The 22,438-nt window shown below is 45.5% G+C and overlaps 1 protein-coding gene across 3 annotated transcripts in view; it reads left to right on the top strand.

Annotated features, from left to right (window-relative positions):
• Positions 1 to 22,438, top strand: part of Myrip (myosin VIIA and Rab interacting protein) — a 362,410-nt gene that overhangs the window by 319,112 nt on the left and 20,860 nt on the right. For all 3 annotated transcript variants that reach the window (XM_008849427.2, XM_008849430.2, XM_029554258.1), the window contains 2 exons: positions 9,907 to 10,101; positions 19,163 to 19,324. In XM_008849427.2, the coding sequence (XP_008847649.1) occupies positions 9,907 to 10,101; positions 19,163 to 19,324 (357 nt within the window). The remainder of the gene's footprint in view (positions 1 to 9,906; positions 10,102 to 19,162; positions 19,325 to 22,438) is intronic.

The following is a 22,438-nucleotide window of genomic DNA, read 5'->3' on the forward strand; positions in this document are numbered from 1 at the left end:
GCATAGGCACACTGGCACAGCCCTAGCTGGAAATGACCTTGGCAAGTTCAAGGATCCCTGGAGCATCATAGGTAAGGTATGGTGGTGGGGAAGGGGGGAAGGGCAGAGCCAGAGCAGTCAGGGCCAGCAAACTGTCCAGGGCATCACGGTACTTATTCTATCGAGACAGGAGCACCTGGAGGAGTTGAAGGAAGACGTAACAAGGGCTGCCCTGGGCAGCCTACCTACCCAGTGAACTTTGAGGTTTTTTTGAAATTTTTATTTATTTGTGTATTTTATGTGTATATGTGTTTTGTCTGCTTGTATGTAAGTGTAGTATGTGTGTACAATGCCTATGGTGGCCAGAAGAAGGTGTTGGATCCCCTGGAACTGGAGTTACAGGTGGTTGTTAGCTGCTGTCTGGGTCCTGGGACACTAACTCAGGCTCTCTGCTAGAGTAGCCAGTGCTCTTAACGCTAAGCCATCTCTCGGGGAGTTTTTCAATCTCCCTGGGCTTCTTCAGAGCTAAGCACATGTCCTGGTGGTGGCCTGCTGCTGTGAGCAATGCAGAAATCTTAATCAATACTAGCCACTGCTGTTTACTAAGAGCAGCCATTACACACAAGCAAAACAGATCAATAGCCACAGTCACCTCCTGGGCCAGGAAGATATTATTACCTGCTCTGTACCTGTCAAGGGTCCTTAAGGGCCCAAGCCAGCATTGCCCTCCTCGACCATTCTGGCCAGGCCATGATGTGCCTTCATAGGGTGACATACACCAGAAAAACGCTGGACACCATCCAGGAAGAATGAGAAAGTGACTGCAAGAAATGTGCAGGCCTCTAAGTTTAATTCTGAAACTAGAGATGGTATGCTGTAACATTTTCATTTTAAAATGCCATCTCAAAAGGGGGAGCTTCTTTCCTTCATAAATGGTCTTGGACATCAAGATATGAGTGATTTAAGACCTTAGTCCTGGGGCTAGAGAGATGGCTCAGTGGGTGAAGTGCTTGCTGTGTAAGCACAAGGACCTGAGTTCAAGTCCCAGAACACACAAAAAGGCAGGTGTGGTGGCTTGTGCTTGCTATTCAGCACTGGGAAGGTGGCAACAGGAGGATCCCTGAGGCTTGCTGGCCAGCCAACCTAGTCTGTTTGGCAATTTCCAGACCAGTGAGAGACCCTGTCAAAAAACAAATTGGATGGCGCCTGAAGAGTGACGTTCAAGGTTGTCCTCTGGCACACACACACACACACACACACACACACACACACACACGGCTCCTCAGTCCTTCCTAGAGGTTGATTCTCTGATCTCTGTTCTGTGTAATTGTTTCAGTTTATTACATATGCTAATTTATTAAGTTCACGTTCCAACTTCTTTGCACAGTTCTATGCCACCCGCTTTCATCAACTCACTCTTGGGAGACATGAGTCTGTGGTGGAGAATGAGTTTTGACGGGTTTTAGAGGCATTGCCAGAGTGCCTTATGTTCATGAGAACCGAAACATGTTTGCACTGAATTTTCCTCTCAGATTTCTGTCAGCTCTTCATGAGGACATATGGAGTTTCTTTTCTTAACTTTTAAAGGGAGACAAACCCATGAAATGCAGGCATTTTGGACCAGTCTCCTTTCTTACTCTGTTAGTTTGATGGAAGCATGTAATAAAGTTGAGAAGGTGCCTGTAATTTGGGACAGAAAGCAAAGGACAGACTGTGTGCTACTCAGTTCTGGGTGGGATCTAGGGGGCTCGGAGCAGGAGCCCATCTTTGGACAGCTCTCTTCTGTGTTGTGTGACTTAGTCTCACCTTGGCCTTGGCAACAAGCTCATTCTGAATGAGACCCATTGGCAGAGGCTATAGAATGAAGGACAGGCTCCCTCTCCTTAAACCTTCCTCTCTCTAGCCTGATCTGATTGCCCCTCAGATTTTTAAAATTTATTATTAAGTACCTATGTGAGTACCTGCATGTATGTATATACACCACATGTGTGCAGTGCCTGTGGAAGCCAGAAGAGGGCATCAGAACCTGGAGCTGGATTTTACTGGTGGTTGTTAGCCACCCAAACTGGGTCTTAGGAACTGAACTTGGTCCTCTGCAAGTACACATTTTTTTTTCGGTCTTTTTGAGACAGGGTTTATCTGTAGCCCCAGCTGGCCTAGAACTCTCTTTGTAGACCAGGCTGGCCTTGAATGCACAGAGATCCACCTGCTTCTGCCTCCCAAGTGCTGGGATTAAAGGCGTGTGCCACCACGCCCAGCAAGTACACATTTTTAACCACTGAGCAACCTCTCAGGCCCTGTCCCTCAGTATTTATGTTTCTATCAATAAACCACTGAGTCCAGGGAACTATCCACATGATGCGGGAGTAGTGGAAGAGAACATGGGCTCTGGGGACCAAGACCTCTGAGCTCAAATCCTTCCTCTGCATCTTCTTCTATGAGCCCCAGTGTCTTCATCTCTAAAGATGGGATGGAAATAATCAACCATGTCACCTGAGATGAGAAGTCTGGTCATACCTGCAATGCACGGATGGGCAGTGACTCTAAACTGGCCCCATTCCTTTCTCCTCTCTCTGCTCCCTAAAGAATCTATTACAAGCAGCCTATTCCTAGGGAAAGGTGTGGCCCTGGATTTTGCTCTAAGCAACTTGATGCAACTTGAGCTGCAGGAAGGGCATTTCATCTGTGCCTACAATTCCCTCATTCACCCCTTGAGGTCAAGCCTGCCTCGGGCCTGTTAAAGTTCTGCCGCTTGAGTTGACCACCGGTCCCTAGGACCCCCTAAGATGTGTTCACTCATCACTGGGCTACAACGAGGCCCAGACGACTTCTCTCCTTTCACTAATTTCTTGGTTTTACTAAAGCCAATTTAGTATCCTTTCACATACACACTTGGAAAACCTATCATGAAAATTGACAAATTTAGGGCCAGCAAGATGGCTCAGTGGGTAAAGGCACTTCCCACCAACCCTGATGACCTGAGTTCAGTCCTCAGGACCCACATGGTGGAAGGTGAGAACTGACTCCTGTGAGTTTTCCTCTAACCTACATGCACACACATCATGGCACACACATGCTCCCTGCCCCCTACTCCACATAAATAAATAACTGTAGTTTCTTAATTTAGAAAAATCAATTTGAAATAGAAATTGAGCAAATGCTTTGAACACTATTTCAGCCTGGCATGTATGATGGCTCAGTCTCTGAGGTGACGAAAAATGAGCTTTGGTATGTTACATTTCCTTCTTTCAAATCCTGGTGAGGGCTGGGGATGTAGGTCAGTTGCTAGAACCCTTGCCCAGCATGCACAAAGCACTGAATCCCACCCCAGCACTGTATAAACTAGCTGTGGTAGTACACACCTGTAATTCCAACATTTGGGAAGTGGAGGCCAGAGGATCAGAAGATGAGGTCATCCTCAACTACATGGCAAGTTCGAGGCCAGACTGGGTTACATGAGACTTAGCCCCAAAGACGCATGGTAGCACCTGATGGTCTCCCCTGGAGGTCAGAGCCTGGTGCTCACAGTGCAGGGCAGAGCTTGCCTCCTGCTGCCAGTCTCCCAGCCCATCTCCACTCTGCACTCTAGGATGGGGACCATGGCTTAGACATTTCTGCATCCCCTGCCAGGCCCAGCACAGTGGTTAGCATCCAGTAGATTCTTCTAGAAGAGTTGAATTAAGCTAGTTATGGCAGGAAGTAGTTGATGATGGCTGGAGCCTGGTTTCTTCTACACCCAGGATGGCAGTGGCATGACTTGTTTTTATTAAAGATCAGTTTGGCACCATTCGTTAAAACTGGGAAACAACAGAATGAGAGAAATCAAGATTGCATGTCTGTCTGTCTGTCTGTCTCTGTCTGTCTGTCTCTCTCTCTCTCTCTCTCTCTCTCTCTGTGTGTGTGTGTGTGTGTGTGTGTGTGTGTGTGTGTGTGTGTGTTAGAGAGACAGAGTGAGAGGGGAGGTATGCATGCTGGTTTGCTTACCATCACTTCTGGGCTGGACCCTGGGACACAACATTGTCATCTACAAGGTTCACACTCAAGATACTCACCATCAAGTTACAGAAAAAATAATCACACACAAAATGATTTCATAAAGTTTTAAGAAACTTTAAAGTTCTGTGTGAAGCTGCACTCAAAGCTATCCTGGTCGGTGGGTTGGACACATCTGCTAGACTGTTCTGATACTATCTGATGGGCTTCCTCTCTGGAAACTAAGTTCTCCTTCTCTATGAAATTAGCATTATTTGTAAGAACTCGTGAATAGAAGTATCTAGTGTTAGGAATGAAATGTGTTCTGAAGGATTCTGTGGGTTCAGACTCTTCCTCTAGCAACGAACCTCACATCTTTGGAAATCAGCTTAGGAAGGAGAGAAAGTAGACAAAGAATGTGTTTTCAGTAGTCATGTTTTATAGAAAGAGACAGATTTTTAACAGAAAAATCTGGGGTCATGAGACATGGCCTCTTGTTCTGCCCTATAATTTCTAGACCGAAAGAATCCAGCTAAGATTTACAGTGTGAATTCTGACCTGTTCTTCTGTCTTAGATCCATCAAAATGGCCAAAGTCAGGATCTTGGCCTTGAAGTGCCACATAACTTTGTGCGTGCGTGTGTGTATATGTGTTTACAAACACACAAGGATGCATGTGTGTGTGGAGGCCAGAGGACAGCCTCAGGAGTTATTTCTCAGGCTCTGTCCACCTCATTTTTTGAGACAGGGTCTCTCATTGACCTGGGGCTTACCAGTTAGACTAAGCTGGCAGGCCAGTGAGCCTCAAGGATCTGCCTGCCTCCACCTTCCCAACACTGAGATTAGAGGCACATACCACCACACCTGGCTTTTTTACATGGATAATTGGAATCAAAGTCAGGTCCTCATGTTTATGAGACAAGCATTTTATTGACTGAGCCATCCCTCCAGCCCTGCAGTGTGTGTGTGTATGTGTGTGTGCGTGTGTGTGTGTGTATACATCATACGTGAGTATAATCATTGCACCATCTCCATCCCTCCAGTCCCCATCTGACTCCTTCCATGCCCTCCATTTCCACTCAATTTCCTGTTCTCTTCTTTGATTATTACTGTTACATATATATATATATCATATATTATATGCCTTACATACATTATATACATTTTATACATATATATATATATATATCATACACTGAGTTCATTCAGTGTGCTCATGTGTACCTGTGTTTAGGGCAGCCCACTTGGAGTTAGATAACCTCAGGAAGCTATACCCTGGAGAAAACTGATTCTCCCTCCCCCAGAAGCCATTGATTGCCTGTAGCTCTTCATCTTGAGGGGACCCCTTGAGATTTCCCCCATCCATCTTGGTATGTCAACTTATTTTGTCATTATTCAGATCTTGTTAGATTACCATATCACAGGTGCAGTGTCCCTGTCACGTCTAGACTGTCTTAAGTAGCAGTAGGCGTCTTATCTCTCTGGCTCTTACATTCTTTCCATCCCCTCTTCTTTGATGCTCCCTGAGCCCTAGGTGTAGAGGTTGCATTGTAGATGTGTCACTCAGGGCTGAGCACCTCACAGACACTTATTCTCTGCATTTAACCAGTTGCCGAATTTTGTAATAGTCTCCATCTGTTGCAAAAAGAAGTTTCTTTGATGAATGGTGAAGTTGTGCTTGTCTATACATGTAGGGATACATATTTAAAATATAGCAAGAAATTTCATTGGCTTAGGGAAACGTAGATTTTCCTCTAGGGTCTATGCCATCTCCAGCCATGTGTACTTGGCTAGGTTTACAGTACCACACAGGTTCCCTCCCATTGAGTGGGCCTGGAGTCCAAGTAGACAGCAAAAGAAGCTAAAAGAATCCTTTAGCTTTTCATTTCTCATGGAAATGGGGCTCCCTGCCAGCCACCTCAAAATCTGCACTCTTTATCAAAACCCTGTCCAGTGCTAAATATAGCTTTGTAGCAGAGTTGAAGAAGGTCTTTCTGACTGTTAACTCCCCACTGGGCAGAGACAGGACATTCACACAAGGAGCAGAGTTCACATGTAAGTCATCTCCTGAGAGCTTTGGCTGCACCACTGAGTCACCAGAGATGGGCTGGGAGGTCCTGTTTCTCTCACTGGGCGCAGCTCATTAAGTCCCTGTTATCTTAGCTTCCGGTATGTATATGGCCCCCTCACAGAAGAGCAAACAGCCCACTCCTAGGTGACAGACAGGTGGGAAATTGCACACAGATTCCACTTTCATTTCCCAGTGGGTGTCAACTGGGACTGCAACAGAGAGCTCTACTTTTCATTAGTTTTGATTTAATCTGAGTCATTTTCCTCAGCCGCAGTCTACTTCTGTCTGAGATGGTCCAGGTTTTTACATAGACCCTAGACCTGGCAGATGAAATGTAAGTCCCACCCCTAAACAGGGGGGCTGTTCACTCAGATTTCATGGCAGGTAAACTCCCCTCAAGGGCCAAAACAGTATGTTAGTATGACGGGTGGTGGAGTGGGTCAGGGCAGGCTCTGAGGGCAAGGACTTCCATCTTGTTCACTGCCTCACCCCTTTAAGTGTTCTGCACTTAAAGCAGAAACTACATCCTCAGTAAAACAGGTAGAACAAGGTGGGGACAGTGGCAAACTGGGAAGTGTGGGTCTTATAGAAGTGTTCTTGCAAAGAGCATTTTTCTGGATGATGTTGCACCTTCAGCCTGCTCTTCCTGTGATGAACAAGCAAGTTCATGTATGAACAGAATGTGAAAATGGCTGCACAGCAATCCTGATGTCCCACCCATTTGATACCACAGGCTCCATGGGGGTCAGGATACACATCACCCCATTCAGATACCTCAAATTTGCCCAGTTACAACCTTGAACTATAAGTCTAAATTTTCACTTTCCCTTCTATCATGCTGCAGTCATTTTTCCCTTGAATCTCAGTCACATGACCTTCTCAAATGATATGGACTATGGAGTGGTTATATCAGCAAACTGTTTGCCTTGCCAGCATGAGGACCTAAGTTCCCATGAGAACCCATGTTTAAAAGGAGAAAAGGCCTAGTGTGATGATACACACTTGGAATCCTTGAGGAGGCACAGACAGGCGGATCCCTGAGGCTCATTGACCTGTCTAGTCAAATTAACAAGTTCTAGGCCAGTGACAGATAATGTCTCAAAAAACAAAAGGTGGATGGGACCTGAGGAGTGGCAGCCAAGGTTGTCTTCTGGTCAACACACACACACACACACATACACACACACACACATACACACACACACACAGGCAAGCTATGCAGAGCATTCTGTTTACTGAATAAAGAAACGACAGACTTTCTAAATATTTATTTTATTTACTAAGATTAACAAATCTGCCTTTATAAATGAACCTAAGAAAAGAGCTGATTGATGCCAAAATAATTTTGAAACCCACTCACCTCCAACATCTGCCAAATCTATTTCTAGGATCCTAGCTGGAGGGAGGCACACTCTATGGATTTTCCCTCAGGTGAAGAGTTGGTTCTAGCTGTTTCCTTGGACACCGGGTCCACATTGCCTCCCTCTGTCTCATTCCCTGATTCTCCAAGCTAAGTTTTTTGGAGCAAATGGCAAAGCTTCTAGAACCAAAAGGAGCACAACTGTTGGGTCAGACAGCTGTCGTGGGGTCAGACAGGCTGGAGTGGAGCCTCACCCTGACTCCTGCGGCTCTTGTGTTCAGCACAGCAGCCTAGAAGTAGCTTCTAGACTGTGGGCCCAGCCACTAGGTCATGACTGAACTCTGCATTCTCTAGTGAAGGAGGAGGGCTGCTTCAAACCTCCTCTACGAATAAAGCCAGTAGAATTCACTCAGAGGAACAATTTTGCCAAAATCAAGTTATAAGGCTAGGGAGATGGCACAGTCAGTAAAGCTCTTGTCTCAAAAGCATGAAGAGCTCAGTTCAGTTTCCCCCAGAACCCACACTTTTAAGAAACTGGGCATGGTGGCACATGCTTGTGATCTCAGGGCTGGGGAGACAGAAACAAGCGGATCTCTGGGCTCACTGGAAAGCTAGCCAGGCCTACTTAGAGTGGTCCAGAACAGTGAGAGGCTCTGTCTCAAAAAACGATAGGTGTTGTCTGAGGACTGATGCCTGAGGTTGTCTTCTGGCCTCCACACACACACATGAGAGAGGGAGAGAGAGCGGGGGTGGGGGGAAGGAGGAGAGGAGAAGAGAAGAGAGGAGAGGAGAGGGAGAATATCAAGCCATGGCTGTCATTGATATTTGGGGCAGGACATATGATTCAGATAGGTACCTTAGAAGGATATATTCTACCAACAACATTAAAATTCTAGGTAAACTGAAACACTTCGCTAGAAAACATGCCTGTGGGCAACAGGTCGTTCTCAAATTACAATCCCTCTGTGAAAGCTGTTTAGAGATAGAAGTGTGACATTGACCTCAGTTTATCCCTTGGTGTTGTGTGTTTAGATGAGCTCAAAGCTGCAGATCATCCCTTGGTTAGAGTGCCTCAATTCCACTGATGACCTTGTCCCAGATCTGGACTGATTATAACTTTGAGCCATGAACATAAAGCCATAACTTGGGCACATTTTCAGTTAGGAATATTTTCAGCCACAGATAACAACAACAAACCCTGCTCATAGTGGCCTCAACAAATAGGCATATTTTTCATGTACCAAGATGCTCAGTGGCAGGTAGTGACTGGTAGTCGTTAGCTAGTCCACCAGCAGCTGGACAAGTCTCTTTTACTCTTTCTGATCCACTATATCCAGCTGTTTGACATCCACACTTACTCCTGTTGGTTCAAAAGCTGCCTATCCACGTTCAAGGTAGAATGAAGTAAAGTAGAAGGTGGGGAGTCAGATGCACCTATTCCTGATTAGAAAAATAGAGGCTTCTTTAGGGACCGGGAGTTGGCTCAGCAATTAAAGCACTTGCCACACAAGCAGCAAACATGATGACTGGAGTTCCAGTCTCGGAACCCACATAAATGCCAGGTGGGTATGGTATCTTGCCACTAATTCCAACCCTTGGAAGGTGAAGACAGGATTCCCAGAGCAGGCTGGGTAGCCAGACTAGCCATATCAGCAAGCGCTGTGTTCAGTTGCCTCAAGGAGTAAGGTAGAAAGTGAATGAGGAAGATTGACAACATCAGACTCAGGCTTCCACATGCATATGTGTGTATGTGCGCACACATGCACACATACCTTGTATGCATGCACACACATATACCATACCATACACATACACATGAAAAAAAAATTTTCTAGCAAGTAGCAGCCTTCCTCTTTGGGCTTGGTTATCTATGGTCACATGACTGTCCCTAGCTACAAGGGAGGCTGGGCAATGGATTGTTTTCCTGTTTGCCTCTAGAGAAGAAGACAAGGTGGGGGCTGGACTTGAGAACAGATGCGTGAGCTGTCACCCGCTGTCTACCAAGAAACCATAGAACTCTGCCAGTCTCCTCATTATACAGATGACAAGAATGGGTTCCAAAAATGGGAAATAACCTGACTAAAGTCCCATAGCTAGAGAAAGCTACAGCATCACCTGGCTTCCTAACTCCTCATCCAGAAAGCCACCAACAAGACCACACTATAGATGTAGTTTCACAGGTTACAATTGGAGTTACGTTGAGGAACTAAAATATCATCTTGCAAATAAAGTAATTGATGTGAGACACAGAACATACCTTCCTCTCAAGGTTGCCTTCCTCCCTCCAACCCTGTGACCCTGGAATCATTCACTGCGAGTCAATTGAGGTCAAGTCCTGCCAGTCCTCCTTTGAGTTTCCTGGTGCTGTGTAGATTTTAACTTCACACCCTCTTGGCACATTGATGTTTGTGCGTGTCATTACAGAGTCAATCTCATGATGCGTGTCAGGATAATGTTAGGATTTCTGTGTCCTTGTTAATGTGATGTTCTTGTCTTCTGTCCCCTTCTGTTATTGGACCAAACAGAAGTATTCTGCTGTTTCTCTCTGCAACATCTCCACAGAAGTCCTGAAGGTCATCAATGCCACGGAGGAGTTGATTGCAGAGTCTACAGGGCCCTGGGAGTTCCCACCCATCCCCACTGACAGAGATAAGGGGACATTTCCTCTTGGAACAGACCAAGTGAGACTGGATGAGCAGCTGACCTCCCTGGAAGAAAACGTAAGACAGTGTAGATGTGCCAGTGTAGGGTGCGTGTGTGTGAAGGACAGGTCAACAGAGTTGTGGGTCTTGTCAAAGAGTGTAAGAACACACAAGACCACCATCACAGCAAGTGTGTTCTTAGAAGAAGCTGAGGCAGGGCTCCCCAGAAGCAAGGAAGAGATAAGGATTTGACCAAGTGACTATCAGGGAAGCTCTCCCAGATGAGCTGGTGGAGGGATGGGGAGGGGAATGGGAAGAAGCCAAGTGCTGATGTGATGGAAACTTCAGTCTCCTGCTGCAGAGAGCTCTCAGGTAAAAGCTGCATCTCAGAGCTGTCCTGACCTGAGGAGGTGAGAGGAACTGGCTCTCCCTACAGTCAGCAGACATGTCAATCTTTCTGTATACACGCAAATGTCTCCAAAGGTGGACCTCTGGAGGTGTTTGATATGTAGGTAGTCAGTACCTACTGAGGCTTGGGGGACAGGGAGGGTGTAAAAAATGCATAAACATACACACCCACACATGAAAATGGAAAAAGAAGTTTAAAAATTATTCAGTGGTATATACTGCAGTAGGGTAAGACTTTCTTCAGGACCATTATGTTAGGTACAGGGGTCTTCTAATAGGGATGAGAGATTGAACTTGGGTTCTGATACAACCTGGGTGAGTGTGAATTAATAGACAAGGAGCAGAGTGAGGGTGACCAGTGGAAAATTACCTAAGGAACCCCAAGGGTTAGGATAAACCAACCAAACAGGAGTCCTGATGTGCAGACCAGGGTGGTGTGAACATCAGCTTGGAACTATTGGAAGATAAGAAACCTGACCAGATATGGGAGTGACTCTCTATCAGGGACAGGGCCTTGGAGCAAAGTGACTGGGCAGAATTCTTTAATAATATTTGATCTAATACTACACAGGTGAGTCTAGGAGACGGTTCCAAGGCTCATTGAAGTTTAGGCAAGCTTTGTTGAGGGAAATATTTGGAGACTAAAAGAGACCGAGGGGAGTGCGTGGAGCCCTACCCCTACAGGACAGGAGTAGCTGCCAATAGAACCTCAGTACTGAGCTGAGGGGATAGTTCAGCGGGTAAAGTGCTTGCTCTACAAGCATGAGGAGCTGAATTTGATACCCTGATCCCATGTAGAAAGGCCAAACCTAGTGACAGGTGCTTGGGTCCCAATCCTGGGGAAACAGAGACAGGTAGACCTCTGGGGCTCATAATCAGAAAGCCTAGTCTACTTGGTGAGCTCCAGGCCAGTGAGAGACTCTTTGTCAAATACAAGGTGGATGGGCCTGGAGAGATGGCTCAGCAAGTAAGAGCACTGGCTGCTCTTGCAGAGGACCTGGGTTCAGATCCCAGCAGCCACATGGCAGCTAACAACCATCTTTAACTCCAGTTCCAGGGGATTCAACACCTTCTTCTGACCTCCACAGGCATAGTACACACAGGCACACTTACAATGCAGACAAAACACTCATAAACATAAAATGTTTTAAAAAATAAATACAAGGTGGACAGCACCTGAGGAACAAATCCAAGGTTGTCCTCTAGCCTCCACACACAGACAGACACACAGACACAGACACACACACACACACACGCATGCGCATTCTCACACACACAAAATGACAGTGGTCAGTTTCATAGTGTATTTAGAACAAGGGCAGCGTGTCTTTCTTCCGTCTAAGGAATATATTGAAAATTACATGACCGGTGTGAGTTCCTATGGCATAAGATAATTTTGCTGTTTGTTATTTGGGGTAGGGGAGGTGCTTCATTCTTTCATTTGAAAACACATTCACTTACCTTCTGGTGCAAGATGTCTGAAGCCCCAGCCAGCAGGATGGACACACACACACCACCTGGCTTTAAGGCTGAGTCTACAGCTAACTGCTCCCTGCTCCAGCCCCACCTCCCCCCCCATTCCCAAGAGTTAACTGTCTGCCACCTCCTCTCTCTCCCCCTTTCTCCAGCTTTTCAATTCTCACCTCAGAAGAAATTCCATCCATATTCCTTTGAATTCTCTGAGTGTTTGAGTGAGAGCTGGGGGTGGAGGGATGAATTTTTTCCCTTCATCTCTCTAATCCCCAGATCAGAGAGCCATGGGTGTGGGACACTGCTCTGCTGTGCCCAGGATTGAATTCAGCCTGACAGCAGGAGAAAACCAGGGCTGGCTCTGAAACCTGCCTCCAACTACAGCTGGTTTAATTAAATAGTGGCTTTTGTTGGTCTGTTCTGTAAAGAGAACTGCTTCATTCTTTAGCTTTCCCTTTCCTTTGTGTTAGGGACCAGGAACGGTCTGAAATAGAAATGGCCTCACCATCCTCTCCTGAAAGTCAGCCGCCTGTGAGCCCCGGCTCTGAGATAAAAGGGAATGTTCTGTTGAGTATATTGACCTTTGGAAATGCTTCTGAGGCTGATGAGATTATAGGAAATGGAACAAAGAAACATCACTCTCCTATTTTTCCTGTTTTCATAAGGGCTTATTAACTCATTTAATCAGAGGAGGGCCTGGGAAGTTTAATTCCCTAGTCTCATTGCACCTGCTGCCCGGAGTTAGCACTGTGAAATCTGCTCTTGTCTCCTCTAAAGTACAGAGTAGCCTGGGGCTCCCCTCAGCCTCCCCAGCAACACACAGTGAGGGCTCAGTTTTGTGAACAGAAAACCTGGGTCTCTAGAGATTTGAAATTCCCACTGGGCAGAGTCCTGCTGTGGTGGTTGGGGTCGGACTGGGAGGGCGGAGATTTGCAAAGGCCTATTCACTGATGTGCAGGCAAAGGTAAGGGAGGCCAGAGGACTGGGAGAGTAGGATGGAGGCAGCAATACCACCCCCACGTAGTACAACCAGAGCCAGAACTGGAGCCCAGAAGAACGCCCCCTAGTGGTAGGTACCACCCCTACATAGTACAACCAAGGCCAGAGCAGCTGGAGCCTGGAAGATCACCCCCTAGTGGAAACAGAAGTGTGGTTCCACCACAACCCTGATGCCAGCCAGGGGAAGACTAGGAAAAACTTTGCGCTCTTGCCTTTAACTTAACTCCAGCCTCCTGTTGGCCAGGAAGATGTGGTCATCAAATTCATATAGGTCAGAATCTTAGCTTCATTCCTGCTGCCGTGATACAGTTCTCCGACAGAAGCAACTTAAAGAGAAACGGTTTACTTGACTCACAATCCGGCTTAAAGTCCATCACTGTGGGGAGGTCAAGGCAGCAGAAACTTGAAGCAACTGGTCATACCACATCCACAGTCAAGAGCAGAGAGCAGTGAATGAATGATGCTGGTGCTCGCCCACTTGCTCCATTTTTTATACAATCCAGGATCCATGTCTAGGGAATAGTGCCACCCACACTGGATGTAAGTAAGTCTTTGTTAATCAAGACAGTCCCCCACAGACAATTAAAATCATCGCAGTCAGTCAAACAGGTTAGAGAAGGATAGGTAATGGAACCAGGAAGATCAGCAGCTGTAACAGCCATTTCAGACCTATGCTGTGAACAATTAGCCAGTGCCACTGTGTAGATTTACTGAGGGGGTTGAGTGGAAAGAATGAGTTAGCTCCTCTCCCTCCTACCCCCCTCTGAGAACCTGTCTCATCTTCTCCTTTGCTCTATGACAGAGGCAAATTGGGATAGCTCGTAACTCCCAGCCCCAGAGGGAGGAGGGAGAATCTGTCCCAGTTTCCTTTTTAGCTCCAGTTCATATTGCCTATGTACTTTACAACCAATGGCAGCAGATACAGTGGAGTGTCCCACAGGCGCCCAGCTCTGCCACCAAACACAGAACAGTGCAGAGAATGTTGGCCCTTCCAAAGCTCTCTTGTGCAGCCCCAAAGCTCGGTGGGTGGGGGCATCAGAGTTCATGGCAGGCACCACAGTTATTTAGGTGGCTTTCTTATCTACATGAGCAAGAAAGAAATACCACTGTCTTGTTAGGCCTCCAAAGTGTGCTTCGTGGAAGCCAAGTTCAGCTCCTTCTGTGAAAACTGGGATACATACTAGCACATTCAAGACCCCTAGAAGTGGGGTTGGGGTGATAGCTCAGTTAGTAAAGTGCTTGCCCTGCAAACAGGAGGACTTGAGTTTAATCCTCAGCGCTGATGAGACAGAGATAGACCTATGGGGCTTGCTGACCAGCCAGTCTAGCTTTCTCTGCAAGTTCCAGGTCAACAGATGCTGTCTCAGAAAACAAGATGAAAAGAGACTGAAGAAAATCAACCAAGGTTGTTCTCCAACCTACACACACACACACACACACACAGAGAGAGAGAGAGAGAAAGAGAGAGAGAGATTCCAAAAGTCTTACAGTAAAGAATTCCACTTAGTGTTCTTTCTCCTAGAGTATTTGACCACCAAATCCTTCCTTAAGGAAATACCTGTTCTCATCTCTTGAACCACTCTGAGAAAGTCTCCTTGAACTAGGATCTATTGGGGGTGGGGTGTCACAGTTCGAAGAGGGCATAGATAACCAGGCAAGGTAACAGTAGTTCTTGCCCAAAGTGGGCCTTCATTAAGCAAGCATTCCAGGTGATTTTTTAAAAAGAAAACCAGAATAGCATTCCATCATATGGCATGCTAACTTCTGTTATTCTGTGCTTGGAACCCAGCCAATATCAGATCCACATGGAACAGCAATAGCTCCACTACCTATGTGCTAAAATTTGAGATGTGAAACAATATAACATTCCAACTGCAATTAAGAACCACAGCACAGGGCTGGAGAAATGGCTCAGTGATGAGAGGCACTGGCTGCTCTTGCAGAGGACCCAGGTTCAAATCCCAGCATCTCCATGGCAGCTGACAACCATCCTTAACTCCAGCCCCAGGGAATCCAACACCTTCCTCTATCTTCTGCAGGCACTGCACAACACAGGTGCATTTACATACATGCAGGCATAACAAACTCATACATACAAAATAAAAATAAATAAGAAAAGAAAAAGAATCACAGCACCACAGGGCAGAGAGGGCAAAGGCATGTGCTCGCACCAGCTCCTGTCCAGCCTGTACCTCATTCCAGCTGAGACCTGGGGAAGTCACTGAGTCTTCCTAGAATTTAAAATGTTCTCCTCTTTAGCACAGTGCTTATAATAGCACCTATGTATAGATCACCTGAGCATTAAAAAGATAAGTCATAGGCAATCAAAATGGCTCAGGTGGGTAAAGGCACCTGCCACCAACTCTGACAGTATGAGTTCGATCCCTAGGACCCACATGGTGGAAAGAGGGAACGAAGACAAGCTCTCCTCTGAGCTGCTCACCATGGTACACGCATGCATACACATGCATACACACACACACACCACATCTATACACAAATAAATCCATGTAATTTAAAAGGTTTTTTTAAGGCAAGTTATATGAAACTCTTGCATTGGTCCAGGCTCAGCAATACCATCCTCCTCCTCCAGGCCCTTCTAGCTCCATCATTTTAGTTGTAAGATTTTATTCAGCTGGGCACAGGGACAAATCACTGAGGCTCCCGCCCATCTGGTGCCAGGAAAGTAAACTTTTAGGAAACAAAAAGTATATGGCCATTCCAGCTTTACTGAGGGCTTAGATCGATTTCCTATTGTTTTGTCTTGGCAGGGAGGAAAAAAAAGCAAGGAACATAAGCAGATGACTGAGTTGAAAATACAAAAAAATATAAACAGAAGTTTGGGGTAGAAATGGCCTCAGGGATGAAGATACTGAGTTTTACAAGGCTTATCTTCATCACCAGTTATATCCAGTAATTTTTATCTGTTGCCTGTCAGCTTATATTTTAAAGTATGTTGTTAAAATAAATTTAGTGTTTTATGTAGATAAGGTAAAATTCATTCCAGTTTCTCTTTCTCTCTCTCTCTTCCCTCGCCCCTCTTAGTTTGCCCTGTCTTAGAACTTCAACATCTGTGTATGCTTGCATGCATGCATTCACGTGTACACATGCAGGGGCACACAAGCCAGAGCAGAGAAGCATCTTGGGTGTCTGTCCTTATCTTCCTCCTTGTTTGAGACAGAATCTTTTATTGTTTTCTGGCTAGCTGGCCACAGACTTCTGACAGTTCTACTGTCTCTGCCTCCTGTAACAGCTGCGTGTCTATGCTTTTCTTCTGTGGTGTCTTGGGATTTGAATTCAGCCCTTCATGCCTGGAGAGCAAGCACTCTTAACCATTGAGCCATCTCCCCAGCCATCAACTTCAACGTTTTTTATTTTTTTTATTATTTCTGTTCATTTTGTGTGTATGAACGTATTGCCTGCTTGTATGTAAGCACGCCCACTCATGTGATGTGATGCCAGTGGAGGTCAGAAGAGGGCGTCAGATCTCCTGGAACTGGAGTTAAGGACAGTTGTTAGTTGCCATGTGGGTGCTGGGAATCGAACCTGGGTCCTCTGCAAGAACAATCAGTGCTCTTAACTGCTGAACCATTTCTCCAGCCCCAACTTCAGCATTTTTTAAGAACTATGTGATATGAAAAATGTCTCCACTCAGTTACTTCTGAAGCATTTATTTTTCATTTGACAGTGACGAACCCATTCTTCTTTTAAAAGCAAAGACCAAGTGGCCTTATTGTATCCTGAATTTCTCTAAATTCGGCAAATGATAAATGTACATGAAAGGCAAACTACTTATGACGACCACTGCCCAGTCTGCTGATGTGTGGCCCCTTGTAGTGGCTGACTCTGATGGGACAGATGTCTGTGTGTAGGGCACTGCCTGGAGCTCCCACTCATGAGGCATTACACCTGGTATGGCCCACAGCCAAACTGCCTTTCATCCAGCCTGTGCCAGCCTTTGCTCCACTTTGAAATGTTCTGTGAAATTGCCAGTTTTAGCTTAGAAGAGTGACTGGTGCCAAGAAATTGGCAGAACAGAAGCATCTCCAGGTTCTCTCACACCTCACTGATACCCAGCATTGCAAGGTGCCAAGGATGTTCACAGCTTATGTCCGTGAGCTCTCTAGGCTGGTCCTCAACTCTGTTATATTTTTAACTCAAATTAAAGCCTGGGGCCATACATTTAATCCCAGTGCTTGGGAGGCAGAGGCAAGCAAATTTCTGTGGTTTGAGATCAGCCTGATCAATATACCAAGTTCTAGGCTGTCCAAGGCTACATATTGAGACCCTCTTAAAAATTTTTAACTCAAAGACTAGAGATATCTCAGTGGGTAAAACACCTTCAGAGTGAACATGAGGCCCCAAATTTAGATCCCCAGAACCCATATAAAGCCAGACTTAGTAGAACACATTGTAATCCCAGCACTCCTATAGTTAGATGGGAGGAAGAGACAGGACAATCCTTGGAAGCTCACAGGCCAGTCACCTGCTGTATGCAGTGGCCAAAAACAAGAGACCCTTTATCAAACAAGGTGTAAGGTGAGGACTGACACTTGAGGTTGTCCTTTGACCTCCACACATGCATGCTCCCATCCATCCTCTCTCTCACCCTCCTCTCTCTCTCTCTCTCTCTCTCTCTCTCTCTCTCTCTGAGAAAGAGATACAGTCCTGACCATCCACTTCATTCAGATCAACTCTAAATTGCTGTGATTACATGTTTAAGACTTTATAAATGTTGGTTTATCCTCAAGAAGCTCTAAGGAATTTGTTTCTTTGGCTAAGTCTACCCCCATGCAGCTGGGTGTTTGATCACAATATTACTTAGCCTGACAAAACACTTGTGGGGTCCTCCTCCCCACTACTTCTTAGCCAGAATTACTCCAACCCTCGACTTGCCAATTTGACATTTTTATAAAGATGACCATAGAAACTTCTAAATCAATATATTTTAAATATTTTAATTTCTTATGTGTTTTTGTTCTAAATTGTCTTAATAAAATACCTAATGATATGGGTGTTTTGTTTTGATGTTTTCTTTTGTTTTCAGACAGGGTCTTATGTAACCCAGGCTATCCTCAAATTTACCACATATCCCAGGGAAGACCTTGAACTCCTGACACCCCTGCCTCTACTTCCTGAGTTCTGGGATGATGGGTATACCATACCTGGTTTTGTGCAGTGCTGGGGATTGAACCCAGGGCTTTCTGCATATTAGGTAAACATTCTACCAACTGAGCTATACCCCCAGCCCCCAATATATTTTATTTCAAATTGCTCCTTTTAGAGCCACATATGGTGACTCAGTCCTTTAATCCCAGCACTGGGAGGCTGAGGCAGGAAGATTCTAAATTCAGGGCAAGTCTGGGCTACATAGTGAGACACTCAAGTCCTTCCAATACCCTCCATATCAAACTTTCTCTCTTTATGTAATTTACTTTCAAATTTTCAGTAATTGAAAATCCTGGGCTAGAGAGATGGCTCAGTGGTTAAGAGTGCTGGCTGTTCTTACAGAGGACCCAGGTTCAGTTCCCAGCACTTACATGGCAGCTAACAACCATCCATAACTCCAGTTCCAGGGGATCTGACACACTTTTCTGACCTCACTGGGCATTGCACACTTGAGGTGCACTTACATACACACAAGAAATACACTCATACATAGAAAATTTAAAAAGTAAGATATTTTTCAAAATTGCTAATCATAGATAGGTTTGAGATGATTCTGTGCCTATCATTGTGCTTTCTGATATTTTCCTTCTATAAATTTCAGACTCATTTGAATTTCCTGAACTTATTTTAAACAGGCAGGACACTAATAAGAGGTGATATCTTCAAATTTAATTATTTTAAATTAATTATATCTTTTTTATGTTTTTTGGTTTTTTTTCTCAATGATTAGATGTCAACCAAAATTTTTATTGGGAAACAAAATTCCATCATGAGTTTTTCCACTTTGTTTCCATTTGGATTTGTTGATATAAGTTACTGGACAAACTCGCATTTGGTATTAAATATTTCATCCCATTTTATGAAACCACTTTTCCTTGCAGGCAAGTTGAAGGAGGGAGGGGTGTGGTTTACAGTGGGAGAGGGAGCAAGGCCTCATGTCTTCATCTAAATGTGAGGACTGTGTGTGCACGGGCTTTCCATCTCTTACCCCAGTGTTGAACCCAGTTTTTTCTTGCTCTCCTGGATGACTGATGTCCCCTGAAAGAACCTGGCCAGTCTTCAGACCTGAGCTCAGAGGCTGTGCTCTCTGCAGGTGTACCTGGCAGCAGGTACCGTGTATGGGCTGGAGGACCAGCTGAGTGGGCTGGAAGATGCCGCCCGCAGTATCCATAGCGGCACTGGCGAGACTGAGCTGGCCGAGCTGGAGGACCAGGTGGCCGCAGCCGCAGCCCAGGTGCACCACGCTGAGCTCCAGGTAAGACCTCTCCTCTCTGTTCATGTCAAAACAGGAAGCTCCTGATTTCACAGTCATGATGCCTACCCAGGCAGCACGGGTATCTCCAGTGGGCCTGGATGTAGATGGCCCTATGAGGTGGAAAACTCCACCAAACCTTTCCCAAGGTACATCGCTCCTCTCTCCCAAAGTAAAGCTGAGATCATATATTGAATTCTCTTTAAATCCTATGCTGTGGGCTGACAAGATGGCTCAATTGATTAAGTGCTTGCCACTCAAACATAAGGACCTGTGTTCAGATCCCCAACACCCACATAAAAAAGAAAGCCAGACATGGTGGTAGGCACTGGAATCCCAGTGTTGGGGAGGCAGAAACAGGAGGATCCTGTTTCTAGACTGGCCTGCCAGTCTAGCCAAATCAGTGAGCTCCAGGATCAGTGAGAGACCCTGTCTGAAAAAATAAGGTAGAGAGTAATTGAGGAAGACACCTGATATCAACCTCTGGTCTCCACAGTGCACATGCACATATGTATGTGCACTCTCGTACACAAGCACAAGCATGTGCGTGTGCACACACACACACACACACACACACACACACACACACGCATGCCCCACATGAACAAAAATAAAAATGAATCTTAAAAAGAAAATGGGGTGAATGAAGGAATGAACTAGGAGGGTGGATTCTCGTCCCGTGTGAGGAGTGCAGGGTTTGGAGGATGGATTCTCGGTCTGTGTGAGGAGTGCAGGGTTCAGATGCAGCTGCTGTCACTGAATGCTCCCATCTGGTTTCTGAAGGTGCCTGTCTGTAGCTTTCCTGGGTATGCCCTTGGCCTTCATGGATCAGAACTGGTCACAGGTTAATTCACTGATTCTCTAACTGGGATGTGTGCACATTCTCTCAAGGACTCAAACCTTTCTTTTTTTTTTAATTTTTACAAAAACTATTGAGAATTTCATACACGCATATAAGGTGTTTTGATCAAATCCATCCCCACTTCCCCCCCTCCATCATTCCCCCCTCTGAAGAGGTAACCCTAAAATCTTTTAAGGATTAGATACAAGCTCCCAAATACTTTTGACATTTTTGGCCTTTGGAACAGAGTATGTTGCTAACAGGCCCAAGGACATTTTCACTTTTAGCCAAGAAACTGGATAAATTTCTTTGGAGTCTTTTTACCCTAGCTGCCTAGCCAATTCCTACGAAATGGACACCACAGGAAAATTCCAAACACTGAAGGAAAACATCATTTCAAATCCACATAAGCTTTTCCAAAAACATAAAAGTACACATTTCCAAGTTGGTTTTATAAGGACTACAGCAGGAAAGGTGAAAAGTACAAGGGAAGCTTATTACAAGAATAAATGAAATACTTAATTTAAATATTAACAGAGTCAAGCAATGCATAAAAATGATAATAAGTTATACAAAATTCAGAAAGCAGTGTGGAGAACTCTTAAAAAACTACAAATAAACCTACCATTTCCTCGAGAATCGGTGGCCAACGGATTGCCAGCTGTTGCTGTGGACCAGCGGGTGGTGGGTTGTGCACTGCTATGCCAGCTGTTGGCTGGGGTGTGCGGGTTTCTGTGTGGGTCCCTGGCTCTCCGCGGCTACCGGGCGCTGGCGGCTCTGCGGGTCGCTGTCAGCTGCCGGGCGGGTTCTGTTCCAAGGTGCCAGATGCTCCCTCTGTGCACACGATCCATTGGCCACCGGATCACAAGGGGAGGTGCAGGAATGGCGAAAGCAGGATCTTTGCGAGTGAATGTTGACGGAAGGACAGCCCCCTCCGGGAAGACTGAATCACAGGCTGGTTCCAGGCGCAGTGAAACACAGGATACAGCTCCAGACAAGTTCAGTGATATAGCTTTGCTTTATTGGGGTGAAACCAGAAGATTTATAGTGTGGAGGCAGTAGCAAAAACCTCAGTTGATAGGTGCTCCTAGGATGTCCCAATTACATGTGGCGGTGGGCTTCTATCAGGCTGTCAGACAATGCCTGATTATCATATAGGAAAACCTGGTAGTTTTTATGTCAGAGGTCATGTATCTGTGGCGGCCACTTCAAAGGTGAGTCAGGAAGAGAGTAGGAGGCACCCTGCTGGAAAGGGGAGTCTCTGCATAAAAACGCCGAGCCCCTTAGGCTATCCGGACATGGAGAGACTGCAACCCAAAACAGCAGGGGTTCCCAACATCTCCCCCTGCTTGACTTAAAAATGGAGAAGTGCCATCACAAGCCCTAAGGGCCAACTTATCTTATCTCGGGAGAATCCAAAGTCTGATAATTGACCATGACCTGTTTTTGTAGTGATTTTAGTAAATGGCAGTAATTTGTCAGCAAAGAAATCTTATAAAGCAGTGAGCAAGCATCAAAATAATATACAGTATTACCAGGGGGCAACAAGGGATAGGAGCTATGCAAACAAGGGATTGCTAGGCCAACCTAATTGTTTGGTGGGTTGAAATCTTGAAAATAAATCATTACAAAGTTTTTTGAGAGTGTTAACATTGGTTTCAACAATATTTGATTCATTTACAAAGAAACAGCATTTTCCCCAATATCATACACCCTTCCCATGTTTAGCAGTTATCAAGTCCAATGTTCTTTTGTTGTGAAGCACAATCTTGGCGAGAGAGTTTATTTGTTGTCGGAGAGATTATGTTCAGCACTTATCAAGTCCAATGTTCTGTTGTGGAGCACAACCCTGGCGAGAGAGTTCATTTGTCGTTGGAGAGATTCCAGGCTGTCAGTCATGGATGCCATTGCCTGGTCCAGAAAATCTCCCGCCAGGTGCTGGGTTTGCCGTCGCTGTGCTTCCAGCACCCAGGGAGAGTGCAAGTCCGATCCTTACGAGCAAAGGGATGAGGATTTCTTTCTGTTGGCGGCTGTGTAGGAGGAAGGCGGTTTCTTCCTTCTCAAGTAGGTACACCTGGGGTGTAATCATTACTGGTATAAAAAAGGTGGACAAAGAGAAATTAACACAGTTTTGGGCTTTTTCTTTGCACCATTTGAAGAGAGGAGGGGCGATGCATGCTGTACTGGAGAGAGTATTGTTAGTGAGGCATTTGTAATGAGTAGGCTTACTCACTGAAAATGCAAATTGAATAGTTAGCCAGTTGTTTGAATCAGTA

This window comes from Nannospalax galili, unplaced genomic scaffold (assembly GCF_000622305.1).
Source record: "Nannospalax galili isolate Female #2095 unplaced genomic scaffold, S.galili_v1.0 scaffold443, whole genome shotgun sequence".
Taxonomy (NCBI): Eukaryota; Metazoa; Chordata; class Mammalia; order Rodentia; family Spalacidae; genus Nannospalax; species Nannospalax galili.